Source organism: Entelurus aequoreus, linkage group LG09, assembly GCF_033978785.1.
Source record: "Entelurus aequoreus isolate RoL-2023_Sb linkage group LG09, RoL_Eaeq_v1.1, whole genome shotgun sequence".
Classification (NCBI taxonomy): Eukaryota; Metazoa; Chordata; class Actinopteri; order Syngnathiformes; family Syngnathidae; genus Entelurus; species Entelurus aequoreus.
Genome location: NC_084739.1, coordinates 75212858 through 75237449, shown reverse-complemented (window position 1 = coordinate 75237449; position 24592 = coordinate 75212858). Strand labels below are relative to the sequence as shown.

General features: G+C 41.4%; 2 protein-coding genes across 2 annotated transcripts in view; one reads left to right on the top strand and one right to left on the bottom strand.

Annotated features, from left to right (window-relative positions):
* The window catches only part of LOC133657743 (high affinity choline transporter 1-like), a 35967-nt gene extending 23410 nt beyond the window's left edge, over positions 1-12557 (bottom strand). Inside the window, exon 1 of the mRNA XM_062059406.1 lies at positions 12445-12557. The gene's annotated coding sequence lies outside the window, so the exon portion shown is untranslated. The remainder of the gene's footprint in view (positions 1-12444) is intronic.
* Positions 1-24592, top strand: part of LOC133657742 (kinesin-like protein KIF20B) — a 50489-nt gene that overhangs the window by 12996 nt on the left and 12901 nt on the right. The window contains exons 12-28 of the mRNA XM_062059405.1: positions 43-205; positions 278-445; positions 513-652; positions 734-878; positions 3377-3500; positions 3560-3708; positions 6583-7133; positions 7205-7343; positions 7412-7534; positions 7592-7652; positions 7729-7854; positions 7918-8048; positions 12645-12800; positions 12863-13030; positions 15373-15447; positions 17692-17781; positions 22092-22301. Of these exons, the coding sequence (XP_061915389.1) occupies positions 43-205; positions 278-445; positions 513-652; positions 734-878; positions 3377-3500; positions 3560-3708; positions 6583-7133; positions 7205-7343; positions 7412-7534; positions 7592-7652; positions 7729-7854; positions 7918-8048; positions 12645-12800; positions 12863-13030; positions 15373-15447; positions 17692-17781; positions 22092-22301 (2719 nt within the window). The remainder of the gene's footprint in view (positions 1-42; positions 206-277; positions 446-512; positions 653-733; positions 879-3376; positions 3501-3559; positions 3709-6582; positions 7134-7204; positions 7344-7411; positions 7535-7591; positions 7653-7728; positions 7855-7917; positions 8049-12644; positions 12801-12862; positions 13031-15372; positions 15448-17691; positions 17782-22091; positions 22302-24592) is intronic.

The window sequence follows — 24592 nt, the reverse complement described above, 5'->3', positions numbered from 1 at the left end:
TCAACGGGACTTCTGACCCGGACCTTCTCTGCCGTCCCTCAGACTGCACCAGCACGTCCCCTTCAGGGAGAGCAAGCTGACCCACTACCTGCAGGCCTTCTTCTGCGGCCGAGGAAAAGCCTGCATGATGGTCAACATCAACCAGTGCGCCTCCATGTACGACGAGACCCTCAATGTCCTCAAATTCTCCGCTGTAGCGCAGAAGGTGCTGCCTCTTCTCTCCTCCTCCCTCCCTGGTCGCCAACGTGTGACATGGACGCTTGACTTGTGTGTCCAGGTTGTGCTTCTGCCCAGCAAGCCTCCTCCCGTCACGCCCCAGAGAACCGAATCGGAGCTGTCCTTCATGGGCGAGGGCTGGGAGAGCAGCCTGGAGGACGTACAAGAAGATGAGGATGAAGAGAACATGACCTCCATGGAGGACGACTTTGAAGAAATGGATGATGAAGTCAGTCAAAAGTCTGTCATGGGTTTTTCCATAATCAGCAGCACTTGACAACATCTCCTCCATGCAGCATAGGGTGGCGCAGTTGAGGCAGCTCCAGGTGGCCCTGAAGAAGGAGCGAGCAGACTGCATGCAGGTGGAAGCGCGCGTCCGGGAGGAGGTCTGCGCCGAGTTCTCCAAGCTCTTCTCCGAAATGCAGGAGGACTTTGCGTGAGATGTTTGCTTCTCCCAAATGGCGCCTTCTCACCAGTGCTGCTGTCGCTAACGAGAGAGTGTGTGTGCTTGACGCAGCCAGCGGCTGGCGAGAGAGCAAGAGATCCTGGAGAAGCGAGGAGATGAGCGCTTGGAGATCTTCAAGAGGCTCGCCGACAAGATGTCTGACTGCGGCGCAGGTCCCGACGCACCTGCAGAAGGATCGACGCCGGCAAGGAACTCGGTCTGTTCGCTCAGGACTATAATACATCACAGCATATCATAGCAATCTCCAAATATTAGAGCCGGAAAATAATCAAATATCGATTACGGCTTCTCACAATCCTAACATAACTGCGGACAGAGTCACATAGTAAATGTTGATAAATGTTTTCATGTATCTATGTCATAAATACATGATTGACAATATCAACACAATATTCAAACTTTTATTACAATCTATGGTTTGAGCACAACAAAGTCAAAGGTACACAATAATAAACAAAAGTAAACACTATCTCCAAAACCAGTGAAGTTGGCACGTTGTGTAATTCGTAAACAAAAAGAGAATACAAATTGCAAATCCTTTTCAACTCATAGTCAATTGAATAGACTGCAAAGACAAGATATTTAACATTCGAACTGAGAAATTACTTCTTTTTTTTTTTTACAAATAATCATTAACTTAGAATTTAATGGCAGCAACACATTTTTACCACTGTGTTACATGGCCTTTCCTTTTAACAACACTCAGTAAACGTTTGGGAACTGAGGAGACCATTTTCTGAAGCTTTTCAGGTGTAATTATTTCCCATTCTTGCTTGATGTACAGCTTAAGTTGTTCAACAGTCCGGGGTCTCCGTTGTCGTATTATATGCTTCATAATGCGCCACACATTTCCAATGGGAGACAGGGCTTGACTACAGGCAGGCCAGTCTAGTACCCACACTCTTTTAATATGAAGCCATGCTGTTGTAACATGTTCAGAATGTGGCTTGGAATTGTCTTGCTGAAATAAGCAGGGGCGTCCATGAAAAAGACGTTGCTTGGATGGCAACATGTTGCTCCAAAACCTGTATGTACCTTTCAGCATTAATGTTGTCTTCATAGATGTGTAGGTTACCCATGCCTTGGGCACTAATACACCCCCATACCATCACAGACGCTGGCTTTTGAACTTTAGGCCTATAACAGTCCAGATTTTTTTTTCCTCTTTGGTCCGGAGGACACGACATCCACAGTTTCCAAAAACAATTTGAAATGTGGACTCGTCAGACCACAGAACACTTTTCCACTTTGCATTAGTCCATCTTAGATGAGCTCGGGCCCAGCAAAGCCGGCGGCGTTTTTGGGTGTTGTTGATAAATGGCTTTCGCTGTGCATAGTAGAGTTTTAACTTGCACTTACAGATGTAGCGACGAACTGTAGTTACCGACAGTGGTTTTCTGAAGTGTTCCTGAGCCCATGTGGTGATATCCTTTACACACTGATGCCGGTTTTTGGTGCAGTACCGCCAGAGGGATCGAAGGTCACGGGCATTGCCGCTTACATGCGGTGATTTCTCCAGATTCTCTGAACCTTTTGATGACATTACGGACGGTAGATGGTGAAATCCCTAAATTCCTTGCAATAGCTCGTTGAGAAATGTTGTTGTTAATCTGTTCGACAATTTGTCCACGCATTTGTTCACAAAGTGGTGACCCTCGCCCCATCCTTGTTTGGGAATGACTGAGCATTTCATAGAAGCTGCCTTTGTACCCAATCATGGCACCCACCTGTTCCCAATTAGCCTGTTCACCTGTGGGGTGTTCCAAAAAAGTGTTTGATGAGCATTTCTCAACTTTCTCAGTCTTTTTTGCCACTTGTGCCAGCTTTTTTGAAACATGTTGTAGGCATCAAATTTCAAATGAGCAAATATTTGCAAAAAATAACAAAGTTTACCAGTTGGAACATTAAATATGTTGTCTTTGCAGTCTATTCAATTGAATATAGGTTGAAAAGGATTTGCAAATCATTGTATTCTTTTTTTTTAAATTTACCATTTACACAAAGTGCCAACTTCACTGGTTTTGGGGTTTGTACTACTCTTTTAAATACCCCTTTTGCCCTCAAAGGGCCTCCTTTGTCCAGGGAATTATTCCCTGAATTTGTAAACAATAACAAAAACTACAAAAAACAAAATGTTTTCATGGTAACGATCATATGCTGATACCACCCTTGGTATCGACAAACTGCATCGGTTCGCCCTCCCCTTATGTGTAGGACTGCCAGTTCCAGAGCCATAGATACTGTATAAGTAGATGTATCGCAGCCATGCTCAGCGACTTGCCTACGTGGCGGCCATCTTAGCAGGGGCCACTATACCATCCCACTTCTCAAAGTTTACGAAGCGCTTATTTATTTATTGTGTTGTTTTAAACTATCTTAGCAGCTAGCTTATTGATTAGCATGTCTGCATCTTGTCCTTACATGACGATACTTATAAGAAATATACTTTATTTGCTGCAATGGAGAGGGTGATTATTACCTGTACCTAGCCGCCTATGTCAGCCAGGGGATCGAAAATAAAGGTTTTATTGTGATTGGCACTGAGAGGTATTAATCGGCCAGTGATGATGATGACATTGTCACAGTGTGGGCGGTACTGGTTCCATCTTTGAATTGTGCGGCTAACTTTAGGCCTTTTTTGTTGGTTTAAAACTTGCACCTGCTCACTAATGTTTGTTTCCCCTCACTCTGCAGCGCAGTTCTTTGGATTTAAACTCATCTGAAGTGGCGAGCGTGACAACGTGGGGCCATGCGAGCCATGTAGGAGGCGGACCACGGGAGGACGTGGGCGAGCTCGAGAGGAACGTGCCGAAACTTGGTAAGCAGTTGAAACTTGTAGTTTTGTTCCGGCCGGCACTCACTTGATGTCCAAAATAGGTGAGGAGGAGGATGAAGAGAGGAGGAGGCTTGTGGCTGAGCTGCAGGACAAATCGTCAGATGTGGAGGAGCTGGAGAAGCGAGTGAAGGACTTGCAGGCAGCGGCGGACCAGAACTACTCACTCCAGCAGGACACCAAGAAGCTGCAGGTCGGATTTAACGCTAAGTCTCATTCAGTGGAACCTCAATTTGCTAACTTAATTGCTACAATAAGAAACAAAAAAGGAAAGTCATTTAACTTTGTGTCCTTGACTATTTGTGGCATTTGTTGAACAATCAATGGGAGTGGTAAACAAGCATCGCGTCACCTTGCAGCCACTGTTAGCGTTAGCACTGTAGTCTGCAACTTTTACTATCAAGAAGGATATTTTGACGCCTCTTCCACTAAAGAAAATGGTATAGCGCCGCAAAACATAACACAGCTTATAAACTTTTAAACTTTTTCATTTTTTTAGTTATTATTTTACATGAGTGTAAAATTAAACTCTCTCATTTTCTCTTGTCTTTTTTGGCAAGTATTCATGGTCACACTTGAGAAGCTGAACTGAAGACTTCCAGTCCCGTTTACTTGCCTTCCTTGCGCCTCAGAACTCGGCCTGTGCACGTGCGATCACGGCCTCACAGACAGTCGAAAATTATATAGCTTTTTTAAATAAGCAACGTTTTTTCACTCCGGGGTTAAACATTTTTTTAGAGGGATCCACAACATGAAGGCAAAAGAGCTGTGGGTTGCAGTGTGAGGCGCTCCTACATCAGCTTGTGACCCGGTACTGCATTCTTCTTTGCTGTAACAAAGGTCCCCTCTGGCATTTTTTTTCCAAAAAAGTCCGGTCTTATCAAAGTTAAAAAAAACGTGCTGAAGTAGAAATCCCCCTTTCCCGATAAAATCCTTGAAGCAGCAGCTTTGTCTGAGCAGCCGCACCAACGCTGTGAGAGAAGGCTCCTCTTTTTAAACTTTTCCAAACACCCACGGCTCGTCTTAAACTGTTCTTCCGTGCCGGTCCTGGCATGGTCACTTGTGGACATCAAGTCGCCATGTAAATGGAAAGCCTTCTCTCAAATGATAGCCTCGGCAATGCTATCGCCAGCTAGCTGCTCCTCATTTCTCCACAATAGCAACAGCTCTTCCACTCTGTCTTGCACTTTCTCTCCGTCCTGGCGATGATCTTTTACCACTTCGGCAAAGCCAGCAAACAAGTAAACCTCCTTTTTTGAGAATGGTTGCAATTTTGGACTTGTTCAGGCAGGGGATTTTTCCATCTATAGTCTGAAATCTGTCTTTTTTATCTCTATAAAATTAGAAAAACATATTCTCAGTTTTTCTTCGTTTTTTCCGATCGACAATGTGTGTCTAAATCTTGATCCGTCTTTTTGTCATACCTGCCAACAACTATGGTTTTCCCGAAATGAGTACTTTTTTTGATAATCCAGTGGTTAAAAACTACGGTTTTCCATTAAAAATTCTGAATTTAAAAATCGAAGCTACGGAGCGAAGCATCTCCACGGGCAGGGGATAAAATATACAATAAACATTATTGATAATTGGTTGGATGGTTTACCATGATGAGTCACGTTTGGTTAAGATTAGGGATGTCCGATAATATCGGACTGCCAATATATGCTTTAAAATGTAATATCGGAAATGATCGGTATCGGTTTCTAAATTATCGGTTTCAAAAGTAAAATTCATGACTTTTTAAAACGCCGCTGTGTACACGGACGTAGGGAGAAGTACAGAGCGCCAATAAACCTTAAAGGCACTTCCTTTGCGTGCCGGCCCAGTCACATAATATCTACGGCTTTTCACACACACAAGTGAATGCAAGGCATACTTGGTCAACAGCCATACAGGTCACACTGAGGGTGGCCGTATAAACAACTTTAACACTGTTACAAATATGCGCCACACTGTGAACCCACACCAAACAAGAATGACAAACACATTTCGGGAGAACATCCGCACCGTAACACAACATAAACACAACAGAACAAACACCCAGAACCCCTTGCAGCACTAACTCTTCCGGGACGCTACAATATACACCCCCCCCCCCCCCCCAACCCCGCCCACCTCAACCTCCTCATGCTCTCTCAGGAAGAGCATGTCCCAAATTCCAAGCTGCTGTTTTGAGGCATGTTTAAAAAAAATAATGCACTTTGTGACTTTAATAATAAATATGGCAGTGCCATGTTGGCATTTTTTTCCATAACTTGAGTTGATTTATTTTGGAAAACCTTGTTACATTGTTTAATGCATCCAGTGGGGCATCACAACAAAATTAGGCATAATAATGTGTTAATTCCACAACTGTATATATCGGTATCGGTTGATATCGGAATCGGTAATTAAGAGTTGGACAATATCGGAATATCGGATATCGTCAAAAAAGCCATTATCGGACATCTCTAGTAAGGATTATGGCAAAACATTACGGACAGGCCAATCAGAGGCAAGATAGGGCGGGTCATCGAACCAGGAAGGGAAATCACAACAGACGCACACATCCCAAATGACGACGAGAGAGTCGGAAAGGAGAAGAAGGAATATTCAAGCGGGCGATTTATATGTTAAAAAAACTATCTGTGTTGGCCATGCGATGAGTTGGCGACTGCAGATAGGCTCCAGCACCCCCTGTGATCCAGAGAGGGACAAGCAGTAGAAAATGGATGGATGGATGGATGGAAAAACTAGAGGAAGATGGCAGACCCTTGGCTTACTTTCAGTCTTTTTTATTAAGTTCAAATCACATGCCTGCAATGGTTGCAAATTTAGACTTGTTTCTTCCATATTTGTGAGCCAGTCCGTACTCCTCACAATGTGTAAACAGGATGCCTTTTCAAGATGGCAGCACACAAAGAATAAATAAATGACAAAATGAATGAAGCGATCCTATACAGACATGGGTCGAACACCGAGGCTTATTTGGCTCGATCTGAATGTTCGCAGACGGCTTAACTCTTTATCAGCAGCGGTCATTTATGCGTAGATGTTGACTTCATTTAATCCACGCTGCTGCATGCAGGAGACGCTCGACGGTCTCCACAAGGAGATGGCGAGCAAAGAGGAGGTCATCGCTGCGCTGGAGAAGAAGATCCTGAAGACTGAGGTGCTCAGTGAGAAGCAGCAGGAGGACCTGCGTGCACAGGCGGCCTCATGTGACCACCTCAGAGGGCAGCTCAGCGAGCAGCAGCACACTGCAGAGCATCTGAAGACCCAACTGCAGCAAGCTGAAGAAGAAGGAAGCAGGCTTAACGCAGAACTTGCGTCTTTGAGGGAAAGGGCCGCCAGCGTAGAGGAGGAGACGCCGCCCACGTCCTCAGATGTGGAGGTTCAGGCGGACGCGTCGACACATGCCGAGCTTGAGAAGAAGCTGCAGGACCAGGAGGCGCAGATAAAGGCTCTACAGAAGAACCTGCAGGAGGTACAGCAGCGCCGGGAGGAGGCCGACAGCCATGCGCTCCAAGAGACGCGGCGCTTGGAGGTGGAGCGCCGCAGGGAGCTGTTGGCGGTGGCCCACGAAGCGATCGCCCTCAAGGACGCCGAGCTAGAGAAGAGAGCTCAGGAGATCAGCAGGTAACCACCACTTCCTTCCTTCTCTCCATACTTGTATAGCATTCCCTGCAGCTCTCTGCTCCTCTTCCCAGCCTGAAGGAAAGTTCCAAGCAGGACTCGGAGAAAGTCAGGATTCTGACCCTGGACCTTGAGAGGAAAGAAGAGGACGCCGGTGACCTCCGAGAGAAGCTGGCGGACTACAAGAAGCAGATCCAGCAGGTCCACAACGAGGTGCGGTCTTAAATGTACTTCTGTTCAAAAGTACTGGCTGGTCTTCATGACGTGATGGTGTCCCGCAGATCTCCACCATGAAAGAGGAGGAGAAGCTTTTAAGACAGAAGCTGTCTGATGTGGAGAAAGTGAAGAAGCAGCTTCAGTCAGACGTGGCCAACAGAGACAGAACTATCCAACAACTGAAATTGGTCCGTTTGTTTTTGGCGTGCACGTTAGTCTGGTTGTCTAACACAGCTGTCCTGCAGGAGCGGCCGGTGCAGACCAAGAGCGACGAGACCCAGCAGATGTACCACAAAGCTTGTCAAGGTAAGCGGGCAGCGTCCCAAGTCCTAACCTGCTGACCCCTCCCAGCCCTCAAGGCCATGAATTGTGCTGTGAGCAGAGCTGGAGGAAAAGCAGCGTGTGATGGAGGACATGCGCTCGGCGTTAATGGAGCAGGAGGAGACGCAGCAGCAGATGGAGCAGGTCCTGGAGGAGAAGGCCGGCCTCGTCCAGGAGCTCACCAGCGGTAATGCAAGCACACACCGGGAAGGTGAGGACTGCAAAAAATGTCATGTTGCCCTTCTTTCAGAACTTGACAAGGTCAAGGAGATGTTGAGGGAGCAAAATGGCGGAAAGGATTCCACCCATCACGCTGACGGCCTGTCACATGACCTGGAGCTAGCCAAACAGAAAGCTGCTCGGGCTGAGGAAAGCCTCAAGGTAAGTCAAAGTTCATGAAAGTGTGTGCTGATGCAAGCTGTCAGGCATGTTGTCCCAACTTCACACCTAAATGCACATGAGCAACGGAGCACCTCTCCCTTCTTTAATACCACAATTCATGCTAGAAACACAAGATACGAAGACCTCAAAACCATTCAAAAGTCACCAACAAGTACATTTGTATGTCATTTAATTGATGCGATTGCTCCTCTTACAAGTAATTGACAGCTCCCAGGTCTCGAAATATTCCACAAAATCAAAGAGTGCATCAAAACATCAGAATACAAGTGATGGGACAAGTAAAAGGGTTGTCTTGACACTACAATTTTGAAATATTCAATACCGCAGGGACAAAATAAATGACCACAAAACTTTACAGAAATATTATTATTAACAAGAAACATTGAAAACTATAAAAGCAGAGTTGGACAGTATTCCTTTGCCAGGCCTTATTTCCCAATATAAAAGAGTTCTTGAAAACAATCCCTAAATCCAAAACGGTAATGCAGATCATCCCTAAAATCTAATCAGTTGTTGCTTATCCCATTCCTGACATGTCCTTAAAGTTTGATTAAAATCCGCCCATAACTTTTTGATACGTTGCTAACTGACTGACAAATAGGGCTGCAACTAACGATTTTTTTTGATAGTCGATTTTTCAACGACTATCTTAACTATTAGTTGACTAATCAGATAATAAAGCGTACAGACATTTAATGACTAAAAATTTTCCTTCAACTTCTAAATGCAGCTTAAGTTATTTTACAACAAAACACAAAATCTAACTTTTTCAAAAAGAAAATCATTTTGTGATGTTTAAAAAAGTCCACACTGGTATATTGATTATTGATTAACTCTTGGCAGTTTTTAGCACTCTAATAGACTCAAAATGTAGAATTATATCTTTGATTAATTCTTAAAATGTTGGCTATTGAATAGATCGTATATTTAATCTAATGGTACCTGCGCATTGGTGCCTGTGTGTGCGTGCGTGCGTGCCATAACCTGCCCTCACTGCAGCCGGTCATTCCGCGCAAGGATTGGCCTCATCAGCCATCTTCGCACACACAAGTCAACGTGAAGTCACCTGGTCATCTTCGAAAACGAAGGACGAACATGCCGACAAATACAATTGTCGGCGACACATTTTTTTGTGGACTAATCTACTGACAAATAAAGCAACCCAGTTGATTACATAACTTCATGGCTCGTTCCACACTTTTAGATTAAAAAAACATTTAAATTGTTTTCCAGATGCTGAATAATGATAGTATATGAATAATATGAAAATTACAACTTCCATATAAAGTACCATATTTTCCAATACATTTTGGGAAAATACAATTTTTCCATGTATAAGCCGCACCGGACTATAAGCCGCAGATATATACGTTGTGAAATGAGTTATTTACACAGAAATATTTTGTTAATGTTTATTTTCATACCTTAATTGTTTCCAAACGATGTATGTAACACAACAGTAAAACGAATGATCAAACCAAACAGACGTTATCGTCATGGACCCACTAGGTGCGCAAGCTAGCTCTCCAATCAGCTAAACACACTCAATAATTTCACGGTGACATTTTGGTGAATTAACTGAGGAATTTGTGAAACTGAAACAATACAAAAAGAATGCCATTGTAAAATAATACGAACACAGACGTAAACGTGTTAGCATACTAGCTAATGCTAACAACGCAAGCTTGATTACATTACGATAGCACGTACAAATATGTATGAAAACTCTCCTACAGACATCACACATGGGACACTTTAGTAACTAAGCATTGTTTTAGTTATATTGTAAAACTTACAAAAACGTTGCTTGGAGTGATGACAATGAATATGGGTGTAGTATTGATGCTTTTGCAAATGACTTTCTATCCGAATACAACATTTTAGTATCCATACTTTTGACAACCTTTGTCGTGGCATGAATGCTTAGTGTGAGTGGGAGGGGCAATCAGAACGGCAGAAATGGAGGAAACACAAGGCTTCCATGTAATGTTGGTTAGTTAATGTTTGATGCGTGGCCGAAAGGTCAAACTCAACTTGTCCAGACCTTAAACACACGCATGTTCCATGTTCACTATTGTCAGCATCTTTGTTAATGAACATGTGCCTCAGTCATTCATTCCAAGGTTGACTTATCAAGGAGAACTGAGCTTTGGAATTTTGCCTATCCTTCATGATCCTTATGAGAGACTAGAACCCTGTTTTTGCATTCTAATTTGAAATAATCGTTTCCTGCTAGGTAGAAAGAAATGGTGCTATTATTAATTGTTCATGTTGTCACCTGAATATTAACAAGTATTAGCAACATTTTTGTTATAAGCGCTAACACACACAAGCTACCGTATTTTCCGCACTATAAGCCGCACCGGATTATAAGACGCACCTTCAATGAATGGCCTATTTTAAAACTTTGTTCATATATAAGGCGCACTGCATTATAAGGCGCACTGCATTATAAGCCGCGTAGAATAGATGCTACAGTAGAGGCTGGGGTTACGTTATGCATCCATTAGATGGAGCTGCGCTAAAGGGGATGTCAACAAAACAAATAGTGATTGTACTGACACTTCTACTTGCTGCTCTCTGTTCAACAACTCACTGTTCGAGTTTGTCCTCCAACTGTAGCCATCTCGCTTTGTTCCCTCGGAAACTCTGTTTAGTCTTCTTTACTTGGCGCAGGTCATCATGTTGCTTCCTCCACTTCCGCACCATTGATTCGTTAATGTTAAATTCTCTGGCTGCTGCTTTATTCCCGTGTTCTACTGCGTGACTGATCGCTTTGAGTTTAAACTCTGCGTCGTAAGCGTGTCTCTTAATAGGAGCCATTTTTGGGTCTTTACATAAAGTTTATGTCTCGCAACTACGGTAGGCAGCCGCCAACTTAATTTTCCCCCGTAGAAGAAGAAGCGCTTCTTCTTCTACGTTAAGCAGCCGTAGAAGGGGGAAAATGAAGTCGGCGTAGTTACCGTAGTTGCGAGACCTGTTGTGGCTCAATATTGGTCCATATACGTATAAGGCGCACCGGATTATAAAGCGCACTGTCAGCTTTTGAGGAAATTGGAGGTTTTTAGGTGCGCCTTTATAGTGCGGAAAATACGGTACTTCTTAGCCGCGCCATGATCACAAAAAGCTAACTACCTTATACTATTGACATATTGAGCTGCTGCATCACCTCTGAGTTGGTGAAAGTTAATCCTAGAATATAAATCATGCCTCTCACCTGGATAGGTACGTGACCAGCTGCTGACGCTCTTATAACAGCCGAGTTAGATGCCTGTTTTTTTTGTTGTTTTTTTTTTCAAAATAAAGCAATGATGAATCTTTTTTCTATGATATTTGAGCTGTTTTTCAAACGTATTATTGCCAAAAGTACACCATCCTAGTCACGGCCGTTGTGTCCTTGGGCAAGATGCTTTGGCAACCTGCTGCCAGTGCCACCCACACTGCTTTAAATGTAACTTAGATAATGGTTTCACCATGTAAAGCGCTTTGAGTCACTAGCAAAGTTTTGAGCAAAGACTCTGAATATATTTTTTATTTTTTATAAATTTGCAAAAAAGTTAAAATAAAAATATTTTTCACATAGTCACTTTTGGGTATTGTGTGTAGAAAAAATGCTATTTTGGAATAAGGCTGTGACATAGCAAAATGTGGATAAAGTGAAGCTTGCACTGTACCATGTTAGCATGCTTTTGCTTAGTATCATTGTGCACTCCAGGCGCGCGTGGCGTTGCCCCAGAGAATGTAAGGACACGTTTGCAGGAACAGTCAAAAAGAGTCTTTATTGCAACAAATGGAGCTGCAAGACACAAAAATAAAAACAGACTGAAATAAAAAAAATTCATGAAAACTCGCCAAAGCTAATATGCACGGGGTGTTAAGCTAGCAAAATATTTAGGAGTAAGCAACAGGAAGCATGGAGCAAATGTTGAGTCCAAACAATCCAGAGTAGCAATGACAACGGGGTCCAGCAGGAAACACTTGCACAATCCAAGCATTAGCAAACACTGAAGTAGCGCAGGTTAATAGTTCAAAACAAACCTGATGGCATTGCTCCAAAACAGGAAATACAAAATGAGAGTCTGACGGAAAATGAATATAGTATGATTTTTCTGAATTCACATTTTCATTTCATTTGGAGTTGTTAAATAACATACTGTATGTTTAATATATGCACTTCTGTCATGTAATTTATGAAATAGGCATATTTCAAATGTAGTTGCAAATAATGAGGATTAATTATTAATTTGACAGCCCTACTTCTAACATCACCTCACTTCTCTTCTCTCTTTAGATAATACTTGTTCTATGCTCTTTAAAACTTTAAATTGTGTGTGTGTTGGCATGTTTATTAATCATCACCGGTTCAGAAGCTTACCTTGTGCTGGAAGAGAGGGCTCTGTACAATTTTGCTTGTCGTTATTGAACAAAACATAAAGCTCAGCAGGGTTTTAAACCTGAAAAAAACACATGGTCTAACATGTAATCCCCCCCAACCCCACCCCAACAAAGAAATTATCACAAAGGTTCTTCTTTTCTGGTTATAATTTAACTTCTCACTTTTTTTTTTCACATCAGCTGTGGGAGGAGAAACAACTCACCGAGCGCCACGGGTGGAAGGGCGAGAAACTGGCTCTGATTGGCCAAATCAAAGAGGCGGAGGGCAAAAGAAACCAGGAAATGAAGAAGTTTGTCGAGGACAGAGAGCGATACCTGGGCCAGCAGGTCCACTTGGTGAGCGGCTGATTGTCTTCATGACTCGTCATCATCATCTTACCCCTCCCCCTCTGCTTCAGGAGGCCCAGCTGGCTCACAAGGAGCAGACCATGGTCACCTGGAGGGAGGAGAGAGACGCCCTGGTTGCTGCTCTGGAGGTCCAGCTTCACAAGCTGCTGGCCAGCCAAGCCCAAAAAGACAAGCTGATCCAGCAGCTTCAGGAAAGCAGCACAGAGGCACCAGCAGAGGTGAGTATGACGTAGAGACGTCACCTTTGCGAAGGAGTGGAGTCTTTCAACAGCTCTTTTAAATCAACTTCAAGAAAGAAGGACATTTGTTGTTTTAATATTAAAATCAGGTGAACAGCATTTGGGTACAATGTACCCAAATGTACATTGTTCTGATGTCAAGCAGATGAACTCCTGTTTGTAAATAGTTCAGGTGCACACACACCAGGTAGGACATTCATATTTGTATTCTAGTTATTTACACTTCTTTTTTTATACATGTGTACATTCTTATTACATGCTTCTATACCAGACCTGGGCAAATTAAGGCCCGAGGGCCACATGCGGCCCGTTAAGCTTTTCAATCTGGCCCGCCGGACATTCCCAAATCATTTTTTTAGATCTTTAAGATGGAAACTAGCTGCCATTATGATGTGCAGTGATGTTTTCTAATGGCCGCAAGTCTTGAACTATACAAAGTATTTCAATGGTTGGAATCTGCGCTTATGGATGATATACCAGTTACTATGGTAATCTAATTAGTTACTATGGTAATCTAATTAGTTACTATGGTCATCTAATTAGTTACTATGGTAATCTACGTCAACAGCAGCTCAGATGAGGCACCAAGCAGTGTGGGTGGGAAGTGTTTCCACAGACGCTGAAGGAGATTTTCACAACAAAGTTCTAAAGCTTAGTGATATATCAGATATGTCAGATTGTAGGTGGGTTTATTTTGTACCCTTCGCGTTCATATTTCACTGTTTGTTGCATTTTTGTTGCGTTTCACTTGATTGTAAAATATGTCGATCTAAAGGGGGTGTGACATTCATATTTTGTAAATATTCAGTGTTTTATCGTTCATAGAACAAGTAAAAATTTCATTACGTTTTTTAAGGCGGTCTTTCATAACGTTTTTAGCATTCAATCAGACATTATTGTGAGGTTTTGTATTAGTGTTCCTAAAAATAGATATACCGGCCCCCAGACACATTTTTTTCTCTAAATGTGGCCCCCTAGTCAAAATAATTGCCCAGTCCTGTTCTATACAGTCGTACCAATTGGTTCCGTGAGGCGGTCCGTACCTTTTAAAAGACTCCTATTGCAAAACAGCATCGCCCATTTAAATGAATTAAAATTAATTTAATCGGTGCTTGGCCTCCTAAAAACAGCGACATTTTAACATGTAACAAACTTTCATATAATAAATATTGTACATAAACAATACAATATAATGTAGTACAAACAACTACAGTAGTAATAATTATGTAACACATTTAGCTGCGTTGCAAGTATACTTCTACAGTATCTCCTTCTAGCTGTTTCTCCGTTAAGCAGCCTTTTTTTTGTTGTTGCAGCTTTTCGATATTTTCATGGATAAATGTTTGCCGCTTGAAGTAGGGACGGACCGATATGTTTTTTTCAGGGCTGATACCGATTATTTGTAGTCAAGAAGGGCCGATAAGCAATATTTGGAGCCTTTCCAGCTGCACCCGGGTGGGAGGCAGGGACACACCCTGGACACGTTGCCACCTCATAAACCGTCACCCAGAAAATACATTTGAAGCTAGAGAAGCTCAACATCAGTTTGAGGTATTTACATTATTAAAAGTTTAATTGTTGGTTAACTTTTCTGAGAAACAGCATTTTTCTGAGCTTATATATATATATATTTTTTTTTTCTGAGCTTATATATATATATATGTATGTATGTATGTATGTATGTATGTATGTATGTATGTATGTATGTATGTATGTATGTATGTATATATTTCACTTCAAAATACATGTTTGTAGTACTAAATACCGTGAGGTTTTGATACCGTTACATTCCTAGTAAGAATGCCAGCATTTTTATTCAGCACAGACATGCCAGCAGAGGTCAGTGTGGCTCAAAGCTTTTGAGAGAGCCTCTCATCCAGCATCTTTGCGCCAAACGTTCATTGTCCTCACACTTCCTTCCACGGAGAACTCATGTCCCCGCTGCTGCCACTCAGAGAAGGCGTGTGTGGACATCATCTGGTTCTGCTGAGACACTTGAACATCTGGTCGTATTCTAGTGTGTGACAACCACCAAGCGCGATCATGCATCCTCATGTGAGAGAACATCATTAGCATACATACATAGCAAAGATTTCCGCCTCATTTTACGCTTTGGAACATGTCGTGCCCCGCAGGAAGTGCAACATGTCCCTCGCTCAGCCGAGTCCAACGTATCCTCCCCACACTTTGAATAAGTGTGGACTGTAATTCACTGTTCTAAATTAGCAACTTCCACTTCCTGTCCGTGGTCTCTATGTGCTGCTCTCGACATGACCTCATGCTAATGCACTTAATTCTTCCAATTAAACGTTGTGTCTTAGGGTGGCGACAGCCTGGCGGCTCCTCTGGTGGAAAGTGAAGGTCGCAGCTCGCAAGATCTGCAGTCCAGCCCTCAGGTCAGCACTAATCTAGCACATTTTTGTGTGAAGCATTCACACATAAAAGATCTGCTATTTATTAAATAGAAATAGAAAAAAAATATCCCGGATTACCCAGAATTCCTATTTAAAAGGAATGGGCCAATTTTCAAAGATGCACAACTCCCACATTTCTCACCTGATTCGAACCGTTCCACCATCCACACACTCCACTGACCCTGGACAATCAAAGTACCACTTTACAAGTTCAAAAAAATTCCAGGAAGTCCCAGAATTCCCAATTTTCCAAAGCTGTATTTTCACCTCTTCCCGGAAAGTTTTCACAGTCCACATTTTTTAACCATTTTTGACCATCTCACCTTCAAAACATTCCTCTTAGTTTGGACAACAAATGCTCCTTTTTTTTCGTACCAATACCCGATTTTCCTAAAATTCCAGGAATTCCAAAATTCTCAATTCAAACTGTTACTTACTGTTATCATCCGGGACAATCGTGCGAGTATCAATACTTTCAACAATTCCTGGTTTTCCCGAAATTCCAAAATTTCCAGGAAATTCCCATTTAAATAAATGGATGCATTCATAGTTCGACAATGCCCTGTTTTCCAAAGCCCTATTTTCACCTCTTCCCAGAAAGTTTCCGCAGTCCACATTTTTTAACCATTTTTGACCATCCCACCTTCAAAACATTCCTCTTAATTGGGACAGCAAATGCTACTATTTTTTTTCGGGCCAATTCCCGGTTTTCCTGAAATTCCAGTAATTCCGAAAATACCCCTTCTCAATTCAAATTGTTACTACGTCAACATTTTTCAACCGATTCCAAAAAAATCCAACACCAACCCATTCATATCATCCGAGACAATCGTGTGAGTATCAATATTTTCAACAATTTCTGGTTTTCCCGAAATTCCAAAATTTCCAGGAAATTCCCATTCAAATAAATGGATGCATTCATAGTTGTACAATGCCCTAAATTCTCAAAATTATGCACCATTTTAAACCCAATTCCAACCTTTCAACCATCGACACACTATTCTGATAAATCGAATACAAAACATGTCGTCCCTTTCCCAAAATTCACGGTTTTCCCAAAATGTTATCCCCAGTGACGATGACTGGGCATTTTACAATCTACTGCATATCCCACATTTCTCATCCAATTTGGACCATTCCACCATCCACACACTCCACTCACCTTGGACAGTCAAACTACCACTTTCCAAGTTAAAAAAAAAAAATCCAAGAATTCCCTGTTTTCCAAAGCCCCATTTTCACCTCTTTTTGGAAAGTTTTCACAGTCCACGTTTTTTTTAACCGTTTTGGACCATCCCACCTTCAAAACATTCCTTTCAATTGGAACAACAAATTTGTACTATTTTCCTTTGGTACCAATTCCCGGTTTTCCTGAAATTCCTGGAATTCCGAAATACCCATTATCAATTCAAACTGTTACTACGTCAATATTTTTCTACCGATTCCAAAAATTCCAACACCAACCCATTCATATCACCTAGGACAATTGTGTTATCAATATTTTCAAAAATTCCCAGTTTTCCTGAAATTTCCATTCAATTGAATAGACGTATTCATAGTTCTACAATGCCCTAAATGTGTGCCAATATCAACCTTTCAACCATCCACCCACACTACATTCCAATATATCGAACGCAAAACAAGGTTTCCCTTTCCCAAAATTCTGTGAATTTCCCTGAATTTTCTCCCCATTGACAATGAATATGCATTATACAATCAACTGCATATCCCACATTTTTTTTATCCGATTGGAACCGTTCGACCATCCTCAGACTGCACTCACCCCGGACATTTAAGCCAGCATGTTTCCCGATTCTGAAAATTCCCTGAATACCCAGAATTACCAGGAATTTCCTTTCATTGCAAATGAATGGGCAATATACAAACCTCTCCATATCCCGCATTTCTCAGGCAATTTGAACCGTTCACTCACCCTGGACATTCAAGCATTTCAGTTCCGGCGGTTCGACGGCTTGCGCAAATAGGGCATTCACACGCAATTTTTATCGGAATTGCAAATTCTAGTCTCTCACCTTGTATTTACCACAGTACGAAATTATGTACTTTTCACTTACCAGATAAATATCAACTTTTTTTTACAATGCTGCCCTAAGTACTTTAATTATTTTGCTTTGACTTGGAATAGTCTCTTCAAGAACACAACACAAATACAACGTTTATGTTATGCTGAAAAGGTGACCGAAGCTTGCATGTGTCCTTCCACAGGCGACAGACGGTGAGAAAGCTCCTTGTGATGCAACCGTCAACAGAAAGTTGCCAGCGGCGAGCGAGTGCAGAGCGTCAGGCAGCAGTCAGGTGACTTTTGAACTGTCTTTGCGCATCAGATTGTTTTAGTTTTTAAAGCATGTTCTACAACATTTTTGCCCTAAATTAAATACATTTTCAAGCATGAAAATGGCTAAATGAAGAAAAAATATCAATACTAGCTACTAAGAGTGTCAAAAAATATCGATTTTAAAATCAATTGCGATTTTTATTTGTAACGATTCTTAAAAGATTTTAAAAAATCAAAAATCTACTTTTTTATTTTAAATCTGTCCTGTCCAGCCAATCAGACAAATCATATTGTTGATGTAAATGATCACATCTGCTTTGTATATTTAATTTAGAAAAGACAAGTATTGTGTATTTCTCTTGTTATGTTATGTTATGTTATGTTATGTTATTTTCATTTATTATGCGACCCCCAACCAACTGTTACATCAGTCCGGGGCGCAGCCCGAGTAGAGAAACAAAAAAAACAGAGACTGAGACACACAAAGGAATCTACACTAAACATTTAAGACACACAATGAACACATTAATCAAAATTAATCTGCGGTAAAGAGGTGAGTTTTAAGCTGTGCTCTAAAAGAGTCAAGAGTGGTGGCGGACTTGATATTCAGAGGGAGCTTATTCCATAGCCTAGGTGCCATCACTGAGAAAGGACGGTCTCCCTTTGTCACTAGGTTTGACCGTGTGACCTTCAGGGTCATCTGGTTGTCAGATCTAAGGCAACGACCAAGCCTGGAGCCTGTAGGTTGGTCCAGGAGATCTTTGATGTAAGCTGGGGCGAGACCATTGAGCGTTTTGAAGACATACGTGACAATCTTAAATTTCACTCTGTGCTTCACTGGGAGCCAGTGAAGGGAGGAGAGGATGGGAGAAATGTGTTCCCTCATTTTTGTGCCTGTCACCAGCCTGGCAGCTCTTGTTGCCTTATTTGTATTTGACTTTATTAAATGTTTGGGTAGAATTATTATTTTTATTTTTTTTTAGTTTTCTTTTAGGCATAACAGAAATGTATCAGCTGTTTATCTTTTTTTATGGAGGAATGTAGTTAATCATAGAACTGGCACCAAATGTTATTAAAAAAGGAAGGATTTTGGATCGATAATTGGTTCTGAATCGAATCTTTACCCCAAAGAATCGAATCGGAATCGTGAGGTGCCCAAAGATTCACAGCCCTACCATCTACGGTAGTATTGGTCACTCGGTGAGACCAAAACGATCAGTGCTGTTCAGTATCGTGGCCACTGATTGGCTCAGCCTTAGGCAGTATTACCATATTGGATCAAATGAGTGTAAAGGTGACTAAAAAGTGTTATTTCATGTCTAGAGAACTCTAATAATGTTGAGAAATGTATTTAGAAAGTAGTTAACAGGTTTTGTATACTCTATCGATGAAAATATTCAATTTATAATGAATGATTCCTAGTAAATTTACCACAGTCATGTCCGTAACCAAGTAACAGCGATAAAAAAGGGATTACTGTAGATAGGACTGCGATATATGGTAGACAAGATTATTGTAATTGTATTGTTTCCTGACTGTTTAAAGACACCAATAACTACAAATGACGTTTTGCTTTTATCTAAGCAATGCTTCCCTTAGAACAGCAATCAACTTGTGGCGCCGTGGGTGGGAGCGTGTTCGGGGCGATATCATGACGTGTGAAATGATGTCATCGTATATTTGCACAATTGGCTGTAGGTTTTTTTTTTTTTTAAATGCTAAAAATGTTATACATATTTAAAGACAAATCACATTATATAGTTTTGCTGTATTTTTACATTGTTGCTGCTTATTTGAAAACTCCCCCTTGTCCAAAGTGGGGGGTGACAAAAAAAGTTTGAGAACCACTGGTATAATGTATGCTGCTAGCTAGAACAAGTTGGGTCTATATTGAAACTATTATCATATTATGAATAAATCGATATGATCAAAATAGTATCAATTTTGAGAGATAATAAGGAAGCCAGTCACATGATTGCGTGATGTAGAGGAGGAACCACAGATCCCTTCCCCATCAACAACAATTTTAATCAAGCAGACTTTGTGAGAGCCAACAACGATTACTTTGGAAAAAATTATGATCCTGGTCCTTATACTTTTGAGCCTGAATACAAAGAGGATGAGCATTAAGTTTAAGAAGCCGACTGCTAAATGGATGCAGCTTTATTGTGACACTATAGCATTAGCGGTGGCCTAGTGGTCAGAGTGTCCGCCCTGAGATTGGTAGGTAGTGAGTTCAGACCCCGGCCGAGTCATACCAAAGACTATAAAATTGGGACCCATTACCTCCCTGCTTGGCACTCAGCATCAAAGGTTGGAATTGGGGGTTAAATCACCATCAATGATTCCCGGGCGCGACCACCGCTGCTGCTCACTGCTCCCCTCACCTCCCAGGGGGGATCAAGGGTGATGGGTCAAATGCAGAGAATAATTTTGCCACACCTTTTTATTTATTTTTATTTAGCCTTTATTTAACCATGTAAAAATCCCATTGAGATCAAAGATCTCTTTTCCAAGGGAGACCTGGCCAAGAGGGCAGCAGCAAGGTTACATTAAAAACAGTAAACAACACATAAAACATCAAATTTACAACATTAAAACTTGCTCACATAACACATGTGCATACAGACAAGGTAGACTGCAGTCCTTTCACAGAAGCTTTAAACTCATTTAATGTAACAAGGGTTTGAAGTTGAATATTCGATTGTAGGTTATTCCAAGCCTTCGGTGTTGAAAACCTAAATGCTTCTTGCCCAGTTCAGTTCTTGCTTTGGGGATGACAAATTGAAGTACATTCATTGAACGAAGATTGTGACTTCCTTGTTTCTTTGTTAAAAGACAAGATAGATAAGATGGAGTGATACAAAGAATGGTTTTGTAGATGAAAACATACCAATGATTGAGGCGTCAAGCACATAAAGATGTCCAGTTAAACATTGAGTATAACACAATGGTGAGTAAGGGGAGCACAGTTGGTGATGAATCTCAGTGCCCCGTGGTACACACTATCCAGCTTGTGGAGACAACCAGCAGTAGCATTCATGTACAACACATCTCCATAGTCAATAACAGGTAAAAAGGTTGTTTCCACCAATTCCACACACACACCTAGTGTGTGTGTGACAATCATGGGTACTTTAACTTTAACTTAATTGCTAGGTGCTAAACATACAAACTAACCATAATAAAAGAAACACTTATTGTAATATTTCCAGTCTCGCTGGGATGCCGATCGTCAGGACGCTCTTGTGCATGAATTATAATCTAGAATTTACTTTTAGCAAGTTTAGGACCAAGCAGAAGCAGCCTCAGGCTTACAGTGTGACAACAATAGCAGTGTAAGCTAGCTTTGGCTCACTGCTATCAATGCGCCATTAAAATAGTCCGTCTGCGTTGGCGCTTATAATAACAATATCACTCACATTTGGTTACTTTTCAGGTGTTGACGTGTAAATGGGGTATTATTGGCACTTTCTGGATGTTTTTAGAGTATAATGAGCGCAATAGAAGACCCTCCTCAAAAAAAGCCAAGAATATGTGTTATTGTCTCACATAAGGATTGTGAATGATAAACAGCACATCTCTTTCCAATTTTTTTGTATTTCCAGTTTGACTGATCTAAAAATATGGTGCAGAAGTGTTATTCCAGTGATGTCAGTCTACCCCAGGGCAGCTGTGGCTACAAATGTAGCTTACCACCACCAGGTGTGAATAAATGATGGGTTCCCACTTCTCTGTGAGCGCTTTGAGTATCTAATAATAGAAAAGCGCGATATAAAATCTAATCCATTATTATTATTATATGTCACTCTCCGAAAATAGCCGAAGGTATTCGGAGCGTAATATTCAAAATGGCTAACTGAATTTGTGGAATTTCGTGATGTTTAAACTGTGTTTTCACATACTTTGCGGATTGTAAATCAAACTGGATATGGTTTAATGGATACATTAAAACACAATAAAGCATATAAAGTCAACTTGTTTTGACACTCTACTGCTACTTTAATGCTAACAATTGACAGGCTAACAAAGATGAGCATTGCATCGTTTTAAACCTGTATAAGCATTTAATAAAACAAAAGTGACATAAAACGGCAAATTTATTTCTATATTCACCAAACTGCAAACATGACTATTAATGCTAACTTTGTACTATGAGGCCAGTCTGCTGCTTTGCACTCTGTGCTGACTAACAACTGAAGCCTGCTGCTTAAAACTCCAAACGTTTACATCCACATTTGTATTGAAAGCTACAAAAAACGTGAATCCGTCAACAAAATAGATGCATTGCTCAGGCCTTCATGTAGGTAAATGACCTTTCACCTCACAGGCCTCCTCCAGCAACCCCTCCGTGCTAGACTCCTCCCAGATTTCCACGGAGAACGGCAAGGCCAGCCGCTTCCCGCAGCCCGAGCTGGAGATCTCCTTCAACCCTCTGCAGCCTAATCGCATGGCACTGCGGCGCCAAGGTCACGACGACACCGTCACCGTCAAAATCACACGCTCGGCCCGCAAGAGGAAGAGCAGCGAGATGGAGAAGGTAGGAAGGGATTCTTGCTGACACGGCGTCCTTGTGGCGATGTTGAATCTTGAATGCGCGACAAGTCAAATCTACGACGACTTCTACGTCAGCGCAAAGACGAGTGAGGAGACTGACTGGTGTGCTCGCCTTTAAGAAACAGCGACACAGTGTCAGTGAAGTGTCAATACAGCCAGTGAGTGTGTCACACACTCACTGAGGCCTCATTTACCCATGACTAGTAGCAAGCATACATTTGTGTCAATATTAGAGGTGCAACAGTCCAGGTACCCCACCCACTCTGTGCATCGATCTCAGCACCTGAGCGCTTTTATTTAACAGTAGATGTAACTGAACGCAGTGAGCCCTCTTTTCACTCATCCACAATACAATTGAATCTTCGTCCACTGAGGTGGGCAACTGTCTTTGGCTCACCAACACAGGCGACCGACAGCACTAAAATACAATGTCATGAATAAAAACACATCACAGAGACAAAGGGAACAGAGGTTAGGTAAAAACAGGAATGAAAGTAAAGATAAGTTACGATCTAAAAGAGTGTCAGTCAACCTTTGTCACCATGGATGGAGACTGACAGCGAGACCCCCAGCTTTACATGCACGGGAAGCACGGACAGAGAGCCTCGCTCCTCGCTAGTGAGAAGTTTCGCAAAGTAGCAAAAACTAAAGAGGAAAAAATATGATTACAAAGCCAAATGTCCCGTTGTGGTAATATTTTGGCTTCAAATCGTATGGGCAATATGAGCCCATCAACACTGACGACCCGACCTAGTTTTTCCAACTGAGATAAAAGAGTACTTTAAGAGGTTCAATGTTTAAGTTAAATATTTGCTTTCAGAAATGAGTCCCTTTTTATTTTTGTTTGTTTGTTTATTTACGGGGCGGTATAGCTCGGTTGGTAGAGTGGCCGTGCCAGCAACTTGAGGGTTGCAGGTTCGATTCCCGCTTCCGCCATCCTAGTCACTGCCGTTTACCCACCTGCTCCCAGTGCCACCCACACTGGTTTAAATGTAACTTAGATATTGGGTTTCACAATGTAAACCGCTTTGAGTCACTTGAGAAAAAGCGCTATATAAATGTAATTCAATTCACTTCACTTTGTTTATTTACGATAACAATGTTATTTACCTTCCTATAGGTTGTATTCACTTGATGTCTCATCATATTTAATGATGGATTATAAAATATGCGAGACTCAAAATAGTGGGCCAGCGAGCATCTGTTGTCAAAGCGTTCTGGGCGGCATTTAGCCTTCCTCGAAGAAAAAATGCCCTTTGCTTGTGTTCTTTTAGGCTAGTTGGAACCGTTCAAATCGCGAAAAGGATAATAATTTCTTCAGAGTTCCTCGAGAAGTAGTCAAGAAGGGCAAAAGAGTGCAATATTTTAAGAAAAAACAAGAAAAGTGGCACGTCCAAGGGAGCAGAGTCGAAGAATTCACAAGTTTTCAATAATAACTTAGTTAAAAGTTTGTTTGATATACTTTATTGCCCATTTAAGTATTATCTTGATATTATTTGTATTTCTTAAACACGTTTGCTACGAGTGTTTTGAAAAGCACCAATGCGTGAAATAAAAGAACTCAAATGTCAACAAAATATAAAAGAGTTACGTTTTTACCAAAGACAGCAATCTTTCAGCATGTACACAATGTTGACATCTATAGTTATATTTTGATAAACAATCATAAATGAATCTTTCAGCACATACACAATGTTGACATCTAAAGTTATATTTTTATAAACAATCATAAATAAATCTTTCAGCACATACACAATGTTGACATCTAAAGTTATATTTTGATAAACAATAATGAATTCATCTTTCAGCACATACACAATGTTGACATCTATAGTCATATTTTGATAAACAATCAACTTAATATTTCAGCACATACACAATGTTGACATCTATAGTCATATTTTGATAAACAATCATAAGTTAATATTTCAGCACATACACAATGTTGACATCTATAGTTATATTTTGATAAAGACGGGGAAAACACGCTACTCATAAACGGCGTGTGCAACAACAACAACAACAAACATGGCAGTAGACACAAAGTTAAATCATGAAATGCAACCTTACCCGAGCAAAAACAATGAATATTTATCCTGGAGAGTCTTGATACCAATGTCCTTGACCCAGCCACACACAAATAAGTTGTAGACCTCCATGCTTTTCCAAGTTCCCGTCTGTTTTGTCGTGTAGAATTATGTCTAGAGCACAATCGTTCCATATGTCTGGGAACGCGACCGACGTAAGATCTCGGCCCCTTGCGTACTGGGGTAG